General features: G+C 32.7%; 1 protein-coding gene across 2 annotated transcripts in view; it reads right to left on the bottom strand.

The window, feature by feature from the left end:
* The window catches only part of LOC118191985 (uncharacterized), a 55,577-nt gene that overhangs the window by 5,784 nt on the left and 26,453 nt on the right, over window positions 1-23,340 (bottom strand). Inside the window, exons 1-2 of one of the 2 annotated variants that reach the window (XM_035362862.2) lie at window positions 22,778-22,808; window positions 951-1,197 (exon numbers count right to left, since the gene is read on the bottom strand). In XM_035362862.2, coding sequence (XP_035218753.2) covers window positions 951-1,197; window positions 22,778-22,793 — 263 coding nt within the window. In that variant the 5' untranslated portion in view covers window positions 22,794-22,808. Of the gene's footprint in view, window positions 1-950; window positions 1,198-22,777; window positions 22,809-23,340 lie in introns of those variants that run through there. The other variant, XM_085819067.1, reaches the window with a different exon arrangement.

The raw sequence follows: 23,340 nt of genomic DNA on the forward strand, positions 1-23,340 counted from the left end.
GGTCTTCATGCTAGTTTTAGAAAATTTTCTTGTTACGTCTCCATTTTGGGACAAATGAAACACCAAAGCATACTAGCCTAAGAAGAACTGCCTTCAGTAATCTGAAAGCGATTCGTAGTATCAGGTGAAATTCCTTTTCTATCTCTAAGAAATGCTGGTCTTACTGCTTAAGTCAATCCAAATTTCATCAAGCAATTTGTCCTGGCTCTGGATAGAAAGCTGGCTATTTTGAAACACTTCTTGGACTCTGTTTTCAAATTATCAATATATGAGATTGAAGTAATAGTTTTCTTCACATTTCAGATAAAAATCATGGTAAAGAATAAGAGTTCTTCTAAGAAAATCATTGCCTTTGAAAAGAGATTTAGGATTTGTAGCTGTGATTAAAACCTTCCTGGGTCCTTGAATGTCCTACAACATGCTCATATTAGATGCCTACTTGGAAAATTCAAGATAAAAGGATATAAATGAGAATTCAGAATAAGGTGAGAATTTTCACCATGACATGCGATGGTCATAACGTTGTTAACAAGGACAATAGAATAAAACTATGATGGATTGCATGTGGGAGTTATTACAATAAATTTAGAATGATTTTGAAGATAATTCCTCCACTGTTGAGAGAAAAAGTGCTAATGATAAATTTCTGTTGCATTCATGCTTTTGCAACCTGATTCATACTAATCTTTCTGAATATACTACATACTCGTTTCATAAAATATAATTTTTTACATTATTTACTTCACAATATCTACTGAAAGCGAACTGCTTTTCTTACGAAACAAGGTAAACTTTCAATTAGTCTCGCCTTAAGGATGAAAGTTCTAATGCTTTATCAGTTTCTTTATTTTTGTATCCTACTAAGAAATAACTAACAATGTTTGACTTAAAAAATTAAATAAATAAGGTAAAATTTAATAAAAAAATAAGATATTATTCTTAAGCATTACCTATTGAAAAACATGGGTATCCGGCCCATGAAGTTAGCCATACCGATCATGAAAAGTATGGGTTGTATGAGAGCTCCAAGAGTAGAAAGGCCTCCTATGAACTGTCTGTCTTCCACTGCTTGTCTTCTTTCCCTGAGTTTGCCGTTAGTTTCATCTGAAGGTCTGCAGTATGCTTCAAGTATAATGGCCGCCAGTATTACTACAACTAATGTTGATACTTGCCAAGAGGTCTTCATTTTCAGTGATCCTGGAGAGCAGAAATGGGTGTTACTGCTGTTATTTCATCATAAACAATTAAAGTAGAAATGAATATAGGAATACTTCAGAAGGCTATTTTCCAGTTACATGTTTTAAGTGAATAACAACATAACAGCCAGTTGCAGTTTAAAAATGAAAATTGTAGTGAAAGAATTGCTATCTTCAAATACATAATTAATTTAATTGAAGTAAAGCATTAGCTTGCTTAAATAACGTTCGGTAAAAAGGTTTTAACGAATACTTGCTTTTCTAGCACAAAGAGGCGTTAGCCCAGAAGGGCCATTAGTCTCGAAACACATTTTGCGTCGAATCACTAAAAGGCCTGCATCACTTTTCAAATTTTTGCCATCAAATATTACTGTCCTATATTATATTTAATGAAATGAAATAATGAAGCATCTACATGAATGTATGTATGTTTCTCGCACTGTGAAAAAACAACAGCACCCAGAGTCATCAAATTTTAAATAACGTAGTCCTCCACTCATTTTACCGAATTTTCGTTTAAAAACTCAACGATTTCTAAGCGAGCATTGGCAACACTGAATGGAATAAAACAATCTCCAGCGCTCGAGAATTTCTATCGGAAATTCTAAAGGTATACTATTTAAAAATATTTTTAGCTCAAATGAACGTTACCACAAATGCTCGCATGTGTAAATGAAAAAAAAAAAAAAAAAAATTTGGAAGTAATATAAAATCTGAAACCTTTCAAATATATATGTTTTTTTAACTCGAGGAAAATATAATTTTATCCTTGTGACTAATAATGACTAAATGGTTATTCATTTTTTACATGGTTCACCTTCATTCATCTTGAGTTTACTACATGGTATCAGTTCAGAGATATGATTTTCTAATTAGGTGACATTTTTGCAAGCAGCCCCGGTGATAATTTTATATATCTGTAAACTAAGCTTCAATAAATTATTCTTCAATTATTTCAATGCATCATTTGAAAAAATCAAGTTTTTAGAAGTTATAGATTCCGGCGCCTTTAAAATTCACATGTTTAAAGCAGTAAGAACTCAACATTTTATCGAGGTAAACTATGAATAAAGCTATAAGGTATTTCTGCCGCCTTCGTAGCGTGACATCGTGGTATAGTGGTTCTGTACGCTGTGCGGGTATTCTAGAGGTCCGTGGTTCGATTCCCGGCGATGGCGATATTCTTCATCTTGCTTGCTTACAAACAAAATACTTAATGAACCTATATATGATTATATTATTTATGATGAAAATTTATGAGGAAATGATCTTGCTATCTAATATAAAATTAAATAATGCATAATCTTCCGAAGCGTTTTTGAAAATTATTCTTTTATAACCTATTTTTTAAAGAAATGTGATATATTGTAAATAGACGGGATATTTCGGCAAGATTACTTGATTACTTTTGAAATTCGGTTGTAGGCTAATGCCTGTAGTTAAAAAAAAATAAACAAATAAAGCTGGCTGACTTTCATCCTATTGCAGTTTTGCTCATGTGACACCTCAAAGTAAAAATTATGCGGGAGGAAAAATCCTTGAAATAAAACGTTTTTAAGGACTATTTGTAAAGAATATTTTTAATTAATCAGGAATCCTTCAGTCGTTTTAAAGATGTTCTATGGTTATACAATCTAACGTATAAAATTGACCCTGGAATTTTTTTTTTAAAGATTTAGGACTTAAATTACAGTTTACCGAAAAAAACGAACAATCAATGGTTAGATATAATTTGAAACCCGAATTGTATTAGATGTAAAAATTTCAAATTTTAGCATTCCTAGAGATTAAAATCTGAAATCCATGCTTCTGAACTAATTTATATTTGACATAAAGGCAATTTTTGAAAAGTTTGCATCAAAAAATTTATGTGCGTGACTTGTTTTCTCCATGAATTTCATAGAAGAATGGTTGCCAGAGCCTGAAGGAGTGAGACTTCGGCTCGCCATGTATATAGAGTGCCCCCACGCTGCAAAAAAACTATACATTTTACATACATTCTCCGGGATTCGAACCAGTAAACTTCCCTAACCACGATACCGTCTGGGTGGCATATACATGACAATATAGGTGTAAGATCCCCAGAAATTTGAATTAATACTATTTCGAGGAATTTTATTCGTAAATAGATAAATCATTATTTTCAGCTTGAATTATTCGAGTCTGCCAATCCTCTTCCTCTAAGTTTTAAGTTAACTTTAAGTTCGAATTCTTTGTGAAGAAAACTTTAATGGGATCAAAACTGAATCAGTTTAAGCATTTAATTTATTTTATTCTTCTTAAACTGAGACATTGAGTTTACGACCACACGAATAATGTTTTGGAAACATCCTTTGTAATTTTCAGTCAAATTTGAATGTTAAACCTTTATAAAGATTTGCATTCACTAGTAACATTATTAATGGTTGTAAGAAGCATCATATGTATTGATAGCAAGGTGGTAAGAATTAGAAAAATTAGCTGTAGCAAATTCATAATGAAAAAAGGAGATGCATGCTTTTCTAAACTAACTCTAGATGTTAAAAAATATTTTTAATATTTTAAACTTTTACTTAATTATATTTTTAATCATATCAGTTAGCATCTTGAATTTTTTCCATATATATGAAAAGAAACTGAAAATTAGCAATGGCAAATACCTACAAAATTCAATTGTATTAATAAGTTTTTTACGGAAACATATTTTCCTATAGATTTTCCTAGGTCTTGCTAAAAGACGAATTCTAGCAACAAAGAAAACGATTTTGTTTGTTGCATAAAAAAGAATGCACGCTAATTATTTTTACTTTAAATTAAATAACTTTGAAATATATGGGGAATAATTTTGTAGAATAAAAAAACAATTCCTTTTTTTAAACCAAAGAAATTGATGTTTTGGTAGCTTCATACATAAATGATGCAATTTATAAATTAAAAAAAGCTGAAGAACTGCGATTAATTATTAATAGTTTAAGGAACAAAACAAAATCCTGCAAATGTATGTTACAATTTAGCTACATAATAATAAGAAAGAGAAATTAAAATATTGCAGACATCCCTCAAAACTTTTAAAAGAAAATTTCAGGCTATGGAAATCAGGTAATAAAAGATTTCATTTCCAACTAAAATAGCAATTTTCATGTTATTTGCTATGCATTAATTGTTAGATTTTACAGTCCAATGTTTCAGATTTTTCTTAGTTTAAAGTAATGGATCATTTCGAATCCCCTTTGTAGAATTATATTTCAAAATGAAATTTCTATAAAATCCTTCCCGATTATTCAAAACTACCCAACTATTCAATCTTCTTCCCGATTATTTAAAACAACTTCTTCGATTATTTAACTTTTTTCCTTGCTTCCTTCATCGAAGTTTGGGTAGTAAATTTTTTAACCACCTTACAGAAATATTGTTCTGAATAAGCGGATTTCGTATTTCGGTAAAATGAAAAGAATTCCCACTCGAGGGATACCTTGAACACGTTTTTTTTTTTTTTTTTTTTTTTTTTTTTTCAATAAAATAAAGAGCCAGTTTCCCTTAGAAAGTCCTCCGCGAAGACATCCCTCCCTTTAGGCAGATAGCCCTAGTGTGCTTTGCCATAATTAAATACACCAACAATAAAATAAAAGCCCACCTGCATTTTCAATAATTAACTCATTTATATCTATCATTTCTTTCTAACTCATTTCATTGCTATCATTCCCACCTCATTTTAAAATTGCATAATTAGACTAATTTTAAATGTTTTTTTAAACCAATGCGGGCCCTCAGCCGACTTCGGCTTGGCGACTGCTATAGCCAGAATTGGTTGTCACTTTATTATGGAGGCACCTCATAGGCGGGCTATTTTTGCCTCCTATGAAGGAACGGACAGTTACAATCATGGCTTCTCTGGAATTCGAGTGCGAGACTTTGGTTTGACACTCGGCTCCCCCTCCCTATACCGTTTGGGCGGCTCATTTTAAATGTTTAGCTTAAAATTATTTTATGCGCTAAACTGGAAACGACATACGAATAATGGATTGATTTTTAATTTTAAATAATTTTTGACTTGTTTGAGCTTTACCGACAAACTCTTCCAGATGTTACATTGTAACAAAAAATTTCTACAATGAAACTATTTTTTGTGTGTATTTAATTTTAAAGTTACACACTATTACACAGCGAGTTAAAACGTATATCTCTATAAGGAGTAAATTCGAGGTAGCAAAAACAAAAGCAATTGCAGTTAGTATTCGTAGAACTAAACAAAAGATACATGATAAATCACTTCAGTTTCAGAGCGTCTTTTCAACATGTACTTTAATTGTTAGCTTCGAAAAAATTACATAAAGCTTCTTTTCATGAATAAAAATCTATTTATAACCATGTTAAATTATTGAAACTTTAGTCAATGAAATACGCCTGACTCTAGAGGCTTTGAAAAAGGCCTTAGAATACCTTGACCTGCATATGTTTATGGAAAGAACAACTGTTAAGCGAAGCAAGAAAAGACATCGTACTAGGCAAACAATCAAAAAGGTCGCTAAACTCGAAGAACAAAAGACTGCTCAGGGTATTCACGAATGTAAAAAAGATGATGTAGCAGCAGACGTTGATTCGTTATTTAAAATAAGCAATTCTTCCGCTTTGAATTTAATTATTTTGCTTAAATTTCTTATGTAATTAATTATTAATTCTCCTAACTTACTGCTTCAGTCAACAGAAATTAAAAGCGAACTGTAAAATTATATTTAAGTTTTTAAAATTTATTAAGACAAGATTGTTATTGTGACATTTCTGAGATTTCGCTATTTTTTGTTTTGAAATAAAGCCATTTCTAAACAATTTTTAAGAAATCCTATTAGCTTCTCAGAGTAAATTTTAAATGACTTTTGAGAGCTTTTATTGCTTTTTATAAGTGATTTTTAACTGTATTTTAAAAGAGGCAGAATTATTTTTTAAAGAAATTCTCTTTCACTCTTGTCTATTAATTAAATAAACATAGGCTACAAGCAATCCAAATAAATCGAGTTGTAACAATAATAAAAAATGGATATATTTGAAAGGAAATTGGGTTATTTTAAAATTAAATAGTAAAATATTACCAAATAATGTTGTTATTTGTTGCTAAAAGAAGTATTTAAAAATTATGCTAAAATTCCATGAACACATACTTCAGCATGACATTAAACACAAATGTAATAGTGTGAAAATAGTACAAATCTCCTTTAATTAAAATACTGTTCCGAATTTTATACATAATTAAAATAATTATAAATAATTTTAGTGAAATTATGTTTCAAACGGTAGTACTTTTTTTTTCTTGTATAATGTAGCATGAAAATCTACAGAGGTGATGTTTTGCCGGAAGAATAAGAACACAGGTGCAAGTCTATTTAGCATGGAGTAAATGGCTGTCTTACTAAAATGGCGAGATATCGCCAAGTTGGCAACGATTTTGGAGACTAAATTTTGTCGCCAAATTTGGTGAGCATTTGGCAACAGGTTTTCAGACAGCTAAAATATAAAGGTTAAAAAGAAAACTTAAAAATTTATACTGCATGCGTATATGTAAAAAATTCATCGGAATTAATAAATACATTTCGAGTGAGAAATACATGTTCTTACCAAAACGTTTCTTGAAGTAATTTACATAATTTGCAAAATATGAGTTTATTAGAACAGGAACAGAACAAGGTTCAAAAATTTTTAAGTATTAAGATTATTTAATCACGGCAAAGCAATCCTGGCTACCTGTTTAAGAGGGATATGCATAAATTGCAGAAGGGAACAATCCTGTATTCACACGTTACACACACAGAAAATCTCTATAACTCCTATACAAAACTAGCTAATTCGTTAGATTTGAACACGACTTTAACTGCCAGAACTACGCGATTTAACCCTCGGTTGTTGGTGGACCAAGTGGTAAAATAGCCAGACTAAATTCTTAAGTGAGCTATTTTAAGTGAGTGATCATATATATACATATATAACATTTATATATATGTTAGAGAAAGGTATCTGGACGGTTCAATGTATGTGCACCAAATTTCTCATCAGCATTTTCAGTATATCGGAAAAATAAGCTTATAAGGTATGTTAAAAAAATCTTTAAGAGCAACGCTTCTAGAAACGTTCATAAATATTGAACAGTGCCCATAAACACTAAATGAAAATAAACTGAACGTTGGATGACATCTGTACGTACGGACAAAAAAAAATGGATTGTGAAAGGGATATAAATGGATTCAGAAGAGAATTTTGCTTGACGTCTATACGTACGTACTTACATATATATGCATCTTGCATAATAATGAATAGCCGTAGAACGTTAAAATTTTGTACATGGGATTGCTATGACATGCAGTTGTGTACTTTGTAATAATAACTTTTGTAATTTTTTAAACTAATTTATTTGTCATTCCTATAATTATTAAACGTATATCAATATACTATATATAATATATATGTTTAAATAATGTCAGAAAAAATGTGTATAATATAACAAGCCGTACAAGAAAGGCACGTTGTGCCCACATCGGATATTTTTCTTTTACATGTAACATGTATTTCTACATTTCTGAACTTATTCTATATTCACTCATTTTTTATGGAGAGTTTCAAAGAAATATGGAAATGGTGTCAAAATCAAAATCTGGCCTGAATGAATACTGAAAATATTTATGAGATGGAGGAATGGCAAGTCAAAAATTAGAAAGAAAGAACTGTATTTGACTATTTTGAACTATTTTGACATCATTTTTGTAGCCTTAGTTCCCCTGACGTTACGATATTCATGCTTCGGATGTTTATAGACGTTCATAACTTCCAAAAATAAATAATTCTAATACATTATATGTGGATATAGGAAATATATATGCACAATATGAATGTTTGCGATTATTTTTAGTGAGTGATTACAAAGAATTATTTCATCTTATTTAAGAAAGGAGATGATAAGAAAGTTCAAAGAGATACATTTTAAATACTTATTGTTAGATATGACCTATAATATGATGCTGATATAACTAGGAATTTTAATTTTATTCTAGAATATACATCTTTTAGCAAACTTGAAGTGCTCTCGAAATCAAGCTCATAGATATTGTTTTAGTGTATATTAATTTAGCTTGATGAGCCTATTTTACTCAATCTCTTTCGATGTTATGTTTCTTTCATCTAGTTTGTTCACTAGTCTTCAATTACTAAATAACTGCAATGTATACACCGAATTTATTCACCGAAAATTTATTGCTTGAAAAGATTATATATATATATATATATATATACACATTTATTTTTCAGTTGAAAGCTACAACGCTGAATTTTACGGGCCTTATTTGTGACATCTTAGATTGTATATTTAAAGTAGCATGACTAATGACTGTGAAGACCGAAGAAACAAGGGAAAGACGGATGTCAGTCTTTATAAATTGCATAATAATTTTAAAATAATCGGTTTTTCTAGCTAATTATCGTAAAGAAGATAATAAGATTATGAGATTAGGGATCAAAATGCAGCGTAATACTTTTTAAGAGGACGAAAACGGTAAATATTCGAAATTGTCTTCTTAAGTATAGTGAGTTTGAGTGAATCCGCAGCTAGATTCTTATCAACACGCTTCAACAATAAATGCAACACTCTAAACTAAAGTAATATCAGAAAGAAATAAGTAAAATTTTTTAATTGTAGAAAGAATCTAAGTGAAGTTAATTTTATATAACGTGTCAAAATTATGAACTTGAACATTTCCAAAGTCTAGCTAAATTGAGCTTTTTCAGCCAATGTCTAGATAAACAGCGTTTGTTATTATTGCTAAATTAGAATTTCCTCCTTTATGGGATTTCATACATCGGTATACCTTCAGGATATTTGTAAAATAGTAATATTTTTAATTAAAATTTATTCAGTGAACTTATTACTTCGCCAAATGAACTCTCACTAACTTTTATTGCATTACAAGCTTAATTATTCAAAGAAAGACCTATTTTAGAAAAAACAAAATATGTTTTGGAACACAAAGCTAATTTAAAACAAGCATTACCTATTTTTAAAATGACTTAAATAACTCATATTAAGGTGTATACTATTTAACTAATGACTTAAATAGTAGACACCTTAATATGAGGAAAATAGAAAATTGAGCGACCAATTATGCCAATGTATATCTTAAATTGGGCGATGCCCAGAAAAGGTTGCCTGGGTATTACTGTTATGAAGAATTGTTTCGACACCAAGGTTAAATAGTTTTACTTCTAGGTACCATGTTATATCTGAAATTCCTATATTGTTAAATGTTAAATATGAAACTACTTGCCGTTAAAGGGAGTGATCGTATAGTGAAACGTGTACAGCATTTTTGCGTTGTGAAAAAAATGCATTCCGGGACCGCGCCGTGAGAGGATCGAAAACATAAAACATATACAAGATATAAAGGAAAAGTTCATATTAAATATATAAAGAAAGCATACTGCAAGAGGTTCCAGATTAAATATCAGTTTATTCAATTACAACACAATAAGAAAAATCTTAACCTCATCTGAGAGTCTGTTCATTTAAATTCATAAAAAAAACTTAAGGTTTGTCTGGTGATTTAAAAGAAAGGGAAGGGAAACAATTTATGGCCTGAGAGTTAAATTTTAGATTCGACGTTGTTTTTACTGCTAAGGACGTTTTAGAAAAAACTTGCCTAAAGTTCCAACACACCAAAAAAAATAATACTTATCTTGAGTGGACATCTTGAAGTGGAGGAGAGCTCATATCTTAGCTCTATCCTTACGTCACTTGGCAAATCCGCAAGCCAGAGACTCGAACGGCACGACAATAAATTACATCAGCTATACCGTCAAATCTTACGCCTGCTACTGGTTTCCATAGAAGAAAATTATTCCCACTGGAAGCAAGAGAACAGCTTACACCGCACGGCTGTCTGCCTAGACTCTCAGCTCCCTCAAGGAAAACGTAGACAATTAAGCTAGGCATTTTAGAGAACGGCTAACGCAGGCTTCCAGTTGACTAAGGTGACATAATTCCTTCTGTTTTCAAGTCGGAGTTCAGAGGACATCGTCCTGACTTTTGCCGATACAGATAGAGACCCAAGTCTCTGTTAATTTTTTTGTTATTCGCTCAACAGTTTTTTTTTCTTCGCATTTTTGAGAAAACCCGCGGCCGGGGAGCATAATTGCCGCTCCCCGCCGGAAGCACTGCTCGATGCCGACTAAATCTTTTCCTTTCTCCTTCGCAACACCCACAAGTTTTTTCTCAGTCTCCGTCAACAAGTCCAGCAAGCCCGAAAATCAGCGAGTCAGTCAGTGAGTCAGCCAAAAGTCAGTGTGTCTAGAGTAAGTGTGTATCCAACTCGAATTTCCTTCGTCCCCTTCACAAAACGGGCTCCCACTATGGCTTCACTTATCGCCCCCTTAATTATGGCAAAATCTTCGTTTTCAACTCCAGAATGCGGAAAAAAGGGTGATCGCGCATGCGCGCCCTTCTTCACTTAGCCAACAACCGGACCCTCAATCGCCAAAACCTGAATGACTTACATTGAAAGACAAGTAGCAACCTTTGACCTTTCCGTCACGTACTTTCCTCTCTTAAGGTCAACTAACAATGAAAATTCTTTCTCGAACATTCTAAAGCGCGCGAAATCATGACTTGGCGAAAATTGCCTCCCTTTCCCTGCTTCTTTCACAATGAATAAAAGTTTGTACAAGATTTACAAATAAAAGAAAATAAATAATATTCATTTATACTAAATAATATTTCCCGAAGCATCTGTTTCTCCCCAAAATTAAAGCCTTAAATTAAATAATTCAGAATCAAAATAAAATTTAAATTTCCATAAATCAAAAAATCATTCACCTAATTTTTATAACGCTATCCGGTAATTTCTCTACATAACATTACTAGAACATAAAATTACAATGTCCTCACATCCTGTGGTAATGTTATCTTTTCAAACAGAAACAAATGATGCGATATTGATGTAATTAGCTAAATGGATAAACATAAAGTTAGAAGCTCATTTGTATAAAGTGATAAAACTGGTCTTCTTAGGATTCTTAGGAAACAATTTTCATTCAATAAAGAATAGTATTTTAGTCAATGTTGGAAATATTGAGATAACAACTATTACAAAATCATGAATTAATTTTTATTTCATTATTTTTAACATTAACTTAGAAATCGTATAACGTGTAAAAGGTATGATAGTCAAAATCTGCATTTTATTGATGACAGAAGAAGCGAAGCGATAATGAGAATAATAACGTAATTAAATATTCACATTACAAAGGCAAAATTTCAAAACTGCCTTCTGATAAAAAGATTACTTACATGTATGTTCAAGTAATGTGGTCTTCTGAAATGCTGATTTAAAGATACCGCTTATTTAGAATTTGATAGCTGAACAATAGTGCAGGTTCGACGTTTCAAAGCAAATAGCTCTGAAACAGTGCTTCTTAGGATTAGAAAAACGAGTATTTATTGTCTTGGCATGTGTCGACTACAACTCACTGGTATCAGAACACAGCAGAGATTCTCGAATAATTCATACCAGCAGCAGGGCTACAATGTAATGAATCTCTCACAGTTACAACAGAAGTGAAAGTATGATATTTCCAAATTATAAAGTTCATGAATACTTTCAGATATAGTGCAGTGTACCCGCAGATTCAGTTAGGTTGCACTGTTAACTGAATTCCAATGGATATGAATAAAATAAGCAAAGCCATTGAAATTGAATTATTCCTACAGAATCGAATCGTGTAGGCGGCCTTATACATATCAACAGTATGTCATTGGAGGTTACAGCGCCTGGATAAGGAAGATGAGGTATGATAGTGAAAATGATGTTTCCAACGGAAATTTGGGGATTCATTATTTCCGAAGAGCTATTCCTGACTATTGACAGTTATTTGAGTATCACTGAAGACAAGGTTCATTCATTCATATCAATAGCATTTACTAAAGTTGCTCGCTGTTATATACAAGTTCGTTTAATTGATTACGATGTAGAGTGTCACACTTTTAGGCAATGATCCACTAACTCAAACTCGTAAGAAGTGAACAAATTATCGCTATGTCTAGATGAACAGATAAATGTTAAAGATTCTCTTATTAACAACTTAATATAGCTGAACAGAAGGCACTTCTTGTGCTTATAAAACAGCCAGCATTCATGGCGTAACTCAAAAATAAAAATCTTCAAATTAAACTAAATCTAAGTCGCGAAAGATGGCTCAAGCCTACACCGGTGTCATGAGCACTATTGGTAAGAATCAAAAGCAACGCGAAAGGCAAAATAATGAGTAGAACGTCAACTAGTAACGTGGCCTTCAGCAGGTGTAACACGCAGTCTGAAATCTCCTCTTACATCCTATCTCTTTCTACCTCATTTAAATACGAGCGAACTAAAATTAGCATTCTAGCATGAAAGCTGAAAGGGAGAATTGGCAGCGAAGATGCGTAACATAAAATACTAAAATAAATAAATACTTTACAACGGTAAAGCGCATTAGGGCTATTTGCATTAAGGAAGAGATATCTTTGTAGAATATATTTTAAGAGGAACACGTTCGTATCCAGGGGAAACCATATAGTATACGGGGAAGCCATAGAAGTTCAAGTATGGGCAATACATTTGCTGAGGATCTAAACCCAAGTTGAATTACAGCAATCAGAGGTTTTATCCTCTCGGTTATTTGCAGGACAATGCTTAGAGAGAACTTTTTTTTTTTTTTTTTTTTTTTTCTGTGCGAGAAACGTGAAAAATCAAATATGCCTTCTGTAAGATACAAATTACGGATGTACGCTGTGCACCATCTTACAGCTACATCACGCGCAAGGAGAGGCGATTATTCCTTATATTCTCACACATGCGGCTGAGAAGACAGGAACGAAATGTAGTCGGCCAACTGCTGATGACCAAATTTCGTTCACCACATTTTAGGCGGATGACGACTACTGAGTTATTAAGGTTAATGAAGTCGGAAACGCGAAAATCTGTGTCCTCTTCAGGATGTGAAACATGGATTTTCAAATGGCTAGTTGGATGTCCTATCAGTTACAGCACAACAGCACGCATAAGAAAAGGCGATATTTCCTTAAAAATGAAAGCTGTGATACTGGTTTAGAATGGGCAAACTGTGGCTTAAGAAACATGATGATCAATTTTATTTCCTGTTATTTCCTCCATATTCTTCACATTTAACATTCATAGTATGAATTGAAGAATTAATTTGCACTATAATTATGCCCTAATTACGGATACTGAGAAAATTATTCTTGAGATCTGCTAACAAGTAACGGACGACGCATATTGCCATTTCATCGAACTAGTGCTTCATGACTTTCAAAGTGGATAATGTTTTGAAGGAAAAAGGATGTTCCTTATTTTATCAGGCAGGTAATCAGAATGTAATTGCTCATTCGGTGTAATTTCATAATTTCACATTATATATCAGTTTTCATACAAATTGGTATTTTGCTTTCATACGTGCATATTCACTTTACAATTTTGTGCATAATAATACATTTTAAAAAATATTTGGAAGTAAGGTGGCGCACGATAATGGCGAATAAAGTATGTCTTGTCAGTTTCAGATAGTAGTAACAGCTCACAACTAGTAGAGTAAGTTCAGTATTTGATTTTTGCATTCTGACAGTTCCTGTTAGGAATCCAGCTAAAGTTTTTTTCCATCACTAAGGGGCTTCAGGAGTGAGAGAAACGTAACTCTTTTGGTGTTGTCGCACGCTTGCCTACAGTTTTGTTCTTTTTAGTTTTTTCTTTATGATGCAAGTATGCAAGAAATACCTGTTTACGCCGTTTGGACCTTCTTTATTATTTTTACAGACACCAAAATATGAAAGAAATTGACAGCGTGTGCTGTGGTGTTTAAAAAAGCAGCTAAATATGTATTTTTATTCAATGTTTTTATGTAAAGTGTAGGTCATATTGTGAAAGTGTCAGCAAAATCAAAGTTTATGTCATTACCACATGAAGCTCAGACACAGCTCAGACACCACTACTATGAGGTATTTCTCATACCCTGCCAATAAAAAATGGCTAATAAAATTTGCATATTTATCAATATAAAATATAATTATCATCAACTGGCCTTGCTCAGCAGATTCTGACACGACGATATTGATAACCGACTCACTTAGAACTGAGTTCAACAAGGCTTGATGTTCAGGTAGAAATGATAGCGCATTTTTCCGAGGACAGGAGACCTGATCTCTGCCCTTGGATGGTACTCAGATCTTTAATGTATCAAACACTACCTTCTAGGACTTCCCTACTATTAATTATGTTTTTCCTTAATTTCTTTGCTCTATTATGATGTTTTTCACAAGACATTATTGCATATTTATTATAAAATTATGGCATTTTTTTAGAATTCAAGGTATTTAAAAGAACAATTATTTTTTTAATGATCACAAAGTACAACATATATGTCACTGTTACTTATAAAGAGTCTAACGAACATAATCAAAAAGGCGACAAATGAAACTATATAAACATAAGCCTCAGGATAACTATTGTTTACATAATTTTGTGAAACATTAGCCGTCGTGGCTTAAATATCATTTTCCCTATGAACCCAAACTACTGTGAACGGGATCTTCATTTAGATATCTGGGCCACCGTTTACATCAGCTGTCATAAAAAGTAACAAAAAATTCTATTTGAAATTCCGTTCCTCTCTAAATTCTCTTGCGTGCTAACCTCTTGCGGGAACCGACTACCTTAGACAGTAAAAACTAGGAAATGAAAACTTTGATGACTGAAGAAGCCTTGACCGTGGTTTTATTACATGGCCGTTGACTTCAAAAATGACGCAATCGGTTGGCAAATAGGACGTTAGGGATATTTCCAACCCAGCCTGTGGCCAAATTGGAAACCGAAATCTTGGTTCGAGATCAACAGCCCCACAAGTGATTCTTTGAAAGGAAAGTAAAAATTGGGTCACTACAACGCTTTTGCTTTTTTCTCGGTTGTAGACAGCGGTTTCACCCGATATGTGAGAAGAATAGGAATAAGATAATTCATCATGTGGAAAAAATAGATTCGGAGTGGCTTGTCCTGCTTCTGATTGACTATTAAAAGCAGCCCATGTAGCATTTAAGCGAACGAAGATGTGAAAAAGAAAAATAGATAAAAGAAAGTTATTGAAAGAGATAACGGTTTACGTTTTAGGAAGTTTAGTTTACCGTATAAAGAATGAAAGTGCGATGAGCAATAGCAATAAATAACTAAAATCAGTCGGTTATTAACTTATTGATTTGTTTAGAAATGTCTAAAAGACATCGTTTGAAATATGATGAGTTTTAGTTATTTCTTTTAATAAATGGCATGGAACTTTAGAGCTAGTATGACACCACTACTATGTATGAAACATGTGGTAACTTTTAACTTACTATCTATTTCTACAAGGTTTCTTCTGCTTTGTCTTTTCTCCATTTCATACAATGAGAGTTTACTCCGAAAAATATGCAAAGTAGTTGGAACACAAGAACAAGAGGTTTGGAGGCATGAGATATTCAACCTCAAAGGGTTAACTGTAATTATCTGAGTGCTCTTCTATCAAACGGAGTTTTAGCTGCTCAATACTTGGCTGCCCCTTTGATGGCATTATACTTACAAAAAAAGGGGGGAAGAAGAAGAGCCATTGATTTCTGTTTGCTAGTTGATCATGGTGATAAGAAATTAGATCTATTACCATGCCTTCTTTCTGAAGAATATATTAGATGTGCAAAAATTAATTACCTTCCAGAAGCAGCTTTTATGTTTAAATTTCAATTGCACTAAAATTTGCAGTAAATTTAATATTTAGGCATTTTTCCGTATTGCAGCTGCCATGAACTTTGGCGAATGTTCTAATTCTAAGCAATTTGTAACTACAATAATGGTTTACAGATGGTAAACAATTACACACATAGACACGCGAAATGTGTGCCGGGGGATTTTCTATCTGTCATTACTTGCCACTTCCCAAAATGGTTAGCAATTGCGTAACAGAAAAATGCTAATTTTTATTTAGACAGTGGATAGGTAACTGTAAAAAAACTACCCCGGTATTGCATAATATGCCTTGATGTTGTAAAATAACTCCATTTTTATAACAGGCCTCTTAAAAAGTATAAAAAAATAACGTAGGCTAAGATTTTAAAGAGCAAATTATAATGCGTTTAGATATTCAATATCATCAATCTCATGAAGCTTAAGGATTATGAATTTATTTTGATATTTCAGGCTTCAAAGAATTTACTTGTGTGCCGAATGTACAAGAATAATTATGAGCTATTTTCTTATAGGAAGTCTTCCATAAAGGCATGCCCTTCGGCAAATAAAGCTCCTGCGATTTGCTGTATTAAAAGAAATTAAAAATAAAAAGATTTTCATTCAAGAAACCATAAAAAGTTTCTTTTGCATGTCTTTTAAGTTCCATTTATAGCATAAGTAATTTCCAATTATTTTTAACATGCTGATAAATATTAAAATCATGTCACTTGTCTATGATTAACATTTGGTTCAGTTTTTTGCAAATTTAGTAATTCTTAAAACCTTCATTGCTGGAGTTTTGCTGTCGACATTTTTTCGCAAGGTTACTTAGGGGAAATGAAAATTAAGAGGTATACTACACATGATATAAGGATAGGTATCTTTATATACAATTTCTTCTTGAATTTTCCGCTGCCATGAATGAAATAATTGAATGCAACTGTTACAAAAGGGATTTTATCCACAGTCGAAATTTTTACCTATTGTAAAAATGAAACGTTATAAAATACTTAATTCAGTGCATGTGTATGAAGCACGTAAAATCATGCTGCAGTTACGTTCATTTATTAAGTGCATTTCTCGAAAACATTATTTTTTATCTTTCTCAATCTACCTTCAGTCACATTAAATATTTTACAAACTAATTACTGGATTAAACTATTTTCAAGATTTCCGATGTAATGTTATTTGTTTTACATTTTTATTCCGAGCTACGTATGAAACCTTAAAATAGTTTGAAAGCAAAAGCAATTTATATAACACGTTTTTCAAACACACAAGAACAGTTTATAAGTCCATTTTCAAAAATACATTTTATTCGCAAATGATGGATTGTTTTTAAAGTCCGAAAAAATGAGTATTTGATTAAATAAGGAAAGAAGTATGTATGAAAAGACAATCGGTAAGTTGGTTTCCACTTCAGTTATTTACGATACAAGAATATAATAGTATATTGCGTGCTAAATTAATAAGTGTAAACTCCTCCAAATATCGCGTTTTGCTGCTATCAGTTCTATCTTTCAAAAACTAGGGATTACTTCCGTTATGTAATTCATTTAGAGTTAGTAGTATCTAATTTAGGTAACTATGAAGTATTCTACTTTCAAATAAAAATAGCAAACATATAAAGAGGTCGTGAATAAATGGCGTACTTCAGTGAAATACTTCCTTGTAAGATAAAAAGAAAGGTATAGGCGTTGACCAAAGCCCCAACTGCTCGAAGCAATTGAGTGAAATTATATTTTATAGTCTACTAGTTTCTTTTATTAAATGGAAGATGGGCTACTTACGTTTTGTATATGCTTTACACAATATTCATTTTGCCACAACAGTAACGATGCTAGCTCTTCGAAATCTGCAGAAACAGAAGCTTACTCGAGTAAAAAACTTAAGTATTTCACAATTTTAAATGTGGCTTTGATACAGCGACTTGAATATGAGAAAATGCCTGCGCGAGAAGTTCCAAACGGATGAGGAAAATATTACAATAACAATCATACATAGAAAATGAACAAAGAATCTTCAACTGGTTATATTGCACAGTTGCTGTATTATTATTTCTACAGCTGAATCATTGTCAGAGATTAATAAAGTTAAAAAGGTCACTTGAAAAATATGACTACCTCCATCAATGACAGGATTTTAGCCGCATATGCGTATACATACTTTGAATAAGGTTCTTGGTATGTTTTTGTTTGCCGTCTTCAGCAATTGCATAGCTCATGGAAGACATTGAAATGTTGTAAGAGGTCTCTAAACCTGAATATACCCTCTATAACATAAAAGCGATGCGCCAAGGAGGAATTAGCCTAGTGAGACGAAAATCGGTAGATATGGTGTACATGCATTGGAAACAAAACGCTAGCAGTATCATATGAATTGAATGTTTTATTCAGGAAATACAGCTACAAGAGTCAATAATATCAATAGTGTGTCAAGTCAATAATGTGTTGCCCTACCTCTGGCCTGATCCAAACTGTTACCCGCCTGGTCATTGACTCATAGAGTTGGTGGATGCCCACCTGCGAGAATATTTGCCATACACATTTCAATTGGCGAGTTACATCGGAGCGATCCAGAGACTCTCGGGAACGCCTACTCGTTAGACACTAAACAGTAGAAAGGCGTGTTGTACGGTCGACATTTTTTCTAGGAGTCCTTGAACAGAAGGGCAACACTACGGGGCGCAGAGCGGGGCTGCAGATCGTTGACATACCGCCGCGCTATAAGGGTGTCACGGATGACAACCAAACATGAGCGGCTGTTAAATGAAATGGCACTCCATCACTCCTGGTTGCTGGGCTATGTAGCCGACAGCAGTCAAGTGAGTATTCTACGGCTTTCATACGCCTACTGACATATTTTTAATGGCATCAGGGCTTAATTCGAAGCGGGACTCATCGCTAAAACAATTTTACTCCAGACCGTGAGATGATAGGCCGAATGCGCCTGGCACTATTGTATACGTGCCTGGCGATATGCAACAGCGTGCGGTAGTGGGCACAATGGCCTCCAATGAAGCGCACTGGACTTAGTTGAGCCCTCCTATTAATGGCTATTGCAGTCACTGTTGTTCCGTTACACATCAGATCATTGATCAGGACACATCAAAGGCTGCGAGCTCTGCTCGCGTTCTCTCATCGATCATCGATCTCGACCAGTCACTACCTCTTGATGCTCTGTATGGCAAAGGTTCAATACATTTTTGCCAACATCGTCAAATGGTGACATCGCTCCGACACAAATTTCTAGTGGTCCTGCAATATGACTACCCTGCTTCTTGCAGTCCAGTTGTACGTCCTCTTTCAAATCGTGACATCTGCTCATGTTGTTGGTGAACTCATCTGCGAGGCATTGATACAGTGAACGTGGTTCGAGGGAGCCCCATTAACTCGGAATTTATGCCTTAGCATTGAAATTTCGTTTTTCTTATACACCATCTATATGCTTCGTTGAAACGAGCTGGAGTTCCAGCTGTTCGGTCACTGTCCGTCAAAAGTTAATTATTTGCATATTTTGTCGTAAGGTATGGGCATACACGATTTCGTTTCATTCGGATAACTTCTTCTCGGTGCTTCGCATTTTATGTTATAGAGTGTCTGTTCATTTTCTTGAAAAATCTATTGTGAAATCGTCATAGATTTGTTTACTTTAATTTTAAGCTATAAAATTCGTATTATTTTTCTTGAAGTTAGCACGTATTATAACAATTTTATCATACCTGAATCAATGCTGTATCATATTATCAGTTCGGAGTTCAGAAAATGATACTTAAAATGAGTTACATGGGTTTGGAGTTATTTATTATTTAAACGAATACTTTTTTCGTTGTTTTGATTGATGTTCGGGAAATGACTCGAAGATCCAGTCGAAGGAGTACTAAAATGTCTTGGAACTATAGTTCGAGAATTCCATTTCGCACAAACTGAAACTGAAGAGTTCATTACTCTTATCTAAGTCTCTTTAAGTCAAACCCATTTTATTTTCTAAAACGAATATTATCGCTAAATTGAAGGATTAGCTATGTGTAATATCCTCGGTCTTGTGCTTGCTGACATTTACATGCACTATTTTGATGTCAAATTATTTTGAGAAATTAGTTTTTTGACTCTCGATTCGCTACTTAGACAGTAGATTCGCGCCTTTTGATGCTAATAAAAGAGATTTAACACAGATTTTATTTGTTATTAATTCGATTTATCAAGTCAATCAGTTCACTTTTGAAGTTAAATCTGACAAAACCCTTCCCTTTCTTATTATTCTTATAATCCGCAATGAATCGAATTTCAGCAATACTACTATTTACCGCAAAGCCTTTTCTATTTTTTCCTCCGCATGCTAAATCTTCTTTTCACTATTATGTATTTTGTACTCTCAAAGTTTGTTCCTCGGAATCTTTGCTTCATAATGAACTAAATTATTTAAGATCAATTGCCACTGACAAAGAATTTAACCCTTCGATGATTGCTAAATATGTCAGTCGTAAATCTGTAATGTGAGCTGTATTTGCAGCGGCAGTGCGTAGCTGTGGTAATCATCAAAAAGTTCAAGCATTTCCATTTTGATATAAAAAAAGACATTTCGATGTTAGAAATAACATTAATAACCTCCATTCTTCGAGTTCCACGATTTTTCCTCATTCCACGAGTTCTTCCATTTCATCTTTCTATCAGTTACAAAATTGCAATGGTTCTCTAGAAGTTCAATTTTAAAGTCATTTTCTCATCTGTCAATAAAATCCATGGTTCTGTTCTTAAAGATTCCATTTCTGACATCAATTCTGGAGAATTTATAGTCTATTTTGCGAGTGTAGTTTGAGCTATATATAGGGCAAACTTAAAGAGAGTTAAAGTTTCGCATCAAGGAATAAGAATCTTATGTCCAAAAAGGTGAAATTAATGAGTCTTTAACTGCTAATCGTAATTGGAAATTTAATCACAATTTTGTCTTGGGATATGCACAAATTATCCTATATCCTAGTAAAAATTATAATTTATAATCCAGAATGAATCTAATTTCTGCATTACCACTTCCGTTAACACTTTTCTGTTCATTCGCCTCTCTAAGACAAATCATGTCACCGGTAAAAAATGGCTTCTTTTTACTATTATGTAAAATGCTTTTTCAATTATCGAATTGGATTTCCTTGAAGCTTTTTGCATTTACAAAATGTTATCTTGTTTAGTTAATGACTTTAATTCCAACCCAGTTCTTCCTAACGCTTTTAAGATTCCATTAACTTAAATTTTAAACTTTAGTTAGAATTTCTGCCGACAGATCGCAATATCTTCTCTTCCACTTTATTTACTTTTGGTATAAATATGGCCGTGGCTTACTGATCAACGGAACTTGAGGATTTCAACACGGGTCAGGCCCGGTTCGGGACTCAATCATGAACTGGCAACAACAGAACCTTTTCGCCTATTGAGTACCAGTATACTAACCGTAATATTAAAGTATCAAAGATCAACAGAACTCCCTTCGTTGCAGATATCTTTGCTCCTGATGAAGAGAGATCTGTACCTGTTTACCTTCGAAATGGATAGAGTATCAACTAAATCTACGCCAAACCCAAAACTGTAGATCTGTTTAATTTTGATTCACTTTGGCGTGTTTCTTTTTTTTCTTGAATGATTTATTGTTTAAAGTATCTGCTTCTGCTTGCATTTACAAAATTTTGCAGCTGAAAGGGTCAGGTATCTTGAAATAATTCAAAATATAAATTTTTTGTGATTTATATTAAATTTTGAATTTTTACGAGCGTTTTGAAACAAACCCCATATAAAAGTTTGTTGTTTAACCAAAATTACGATAAATAATAGTTTTAAATTTTTTCAATCTAAACGGTGGATACTTTATTTATATTTGTATTTCAGCAAATACATCATATTAAATCCCTTAAACTATATATAAAATGCTTCTGTATGCAATTTTATACAGATATATGGTTATATATAATAGAAATGTTAACTTAAAATGAATAAATATATTAATCTATATATTTATTAATTTTAAGGAAGTAGTTTACATCCCTTTGCCACTAAATAAGCTAAGTTAACCTGTGCTCTGAAAGAGGAATGGAAAATTTACTTTAGAAAATGGTAATCACTTCGGAAATAAACGTGCCACCCCTTTGTGAGATCTGTACCAAAATTTGGGATCTACTATCTGCTTTTTTTTATCAATGCCAAGTTTCTTAAATTTTTAATATGAAAGTATTTTAGAGACGTCATCCTAGATTTTTGAAAATTCCGGAGGGCTTTTATTCACACACAGCATTTTATACACTAAACGTTAAAGACAAACAAAAAATAGAAAGTAGAAAAAATAAAATACGAAAATAGGCTTGAAGAAATATAATGCAATTGAAATAAAATACAGAAGAGCTGCATAATAATAACCATCTTGTAATGCTTAATTTATTCATCTGCTTTCAAACATCAGCTTACTGTATGAATTATATGCTTTACTGGAAATGTGCATTCTTTTTTAGTAGATAAGGTTAAATTTTAAGAACATTACTTTTATATGAATTCGCAACAAAAGTAAATCCCTTAATCTCAACGAAAAATTATTTTAAATAAAATAAATTGTATTTTGTGTTACTAGTAAGTACTTCAACCATTCAGTGGCAATTATTATTTATTTTTATCGATATAGAGTTCACTGAATTATATAAAAATGAACAGAGAATTTGCATCAAAGGATGAATATAAAGCTCCATTTTCCCACCACAGCAATACGTCTCTTGTACAAAATTTAGACTCTAGACTTAGTGTTAAATGTTTACATTTTACTCATGTAATAGAGACAAAAAGAATTTATACGTACTATTGAGCACAATCATTAGAAAGATTTCCACAGCTTAATTTATCCTTTCACTTTTCAAAATTAATGATTGATGACCCACATTGAAAACTGCTAGTATACCAAAAGTAAGGAGGTTTATCAAAACCAAATATCTTGCACACAAGGCGACGATATGATTGCAGGAAGAAGAATTGTTATATTAGTTCTGTTATTTGCACTTCACAATAAAACAGTACACGCTTTTGCTCAAAATGCTGCATCGCTGATAACTGAAGACAACCGTTTGCGTGAATCCGGAGATGCCTTGAAAAATACTTCTTTAGGTCATGAAATCTAAACTAATTTATTCTACATGCGAGGAATATCGCACGAATTCCGCTTACCTGATTCTTTCTTCCTTGAATGTATGTTAAACAGTCAGTATATTCATTCTAACTTTAAATGTCAACAGGTACTTAGAAGTTTTGTATGTTTTAACTGAAGATATTTTCTGAAACTCAGCGAAACACTAAATAATTCATAAATTGTGTTTGAATGCAATAGGTTACTTATCATACTAAATGGAAACGTGATGTTATATGCTT

This window comes from Stegodyphus dumicola, chromosome 6 (genome assembly GCF_044657685.1).
Source record: "Stegodyphus dumicola isolate Sdum_Otavi_A_Nest chromosome 6, ASM4465768v1".
In the NCBI taxonomy this organism is placed as follows: Eukaryota; Metazoa; Arthropoda; class Arachnida; order Araneae; family Eresidae; genus Stegodyphus; species Stegodyphus dumicola.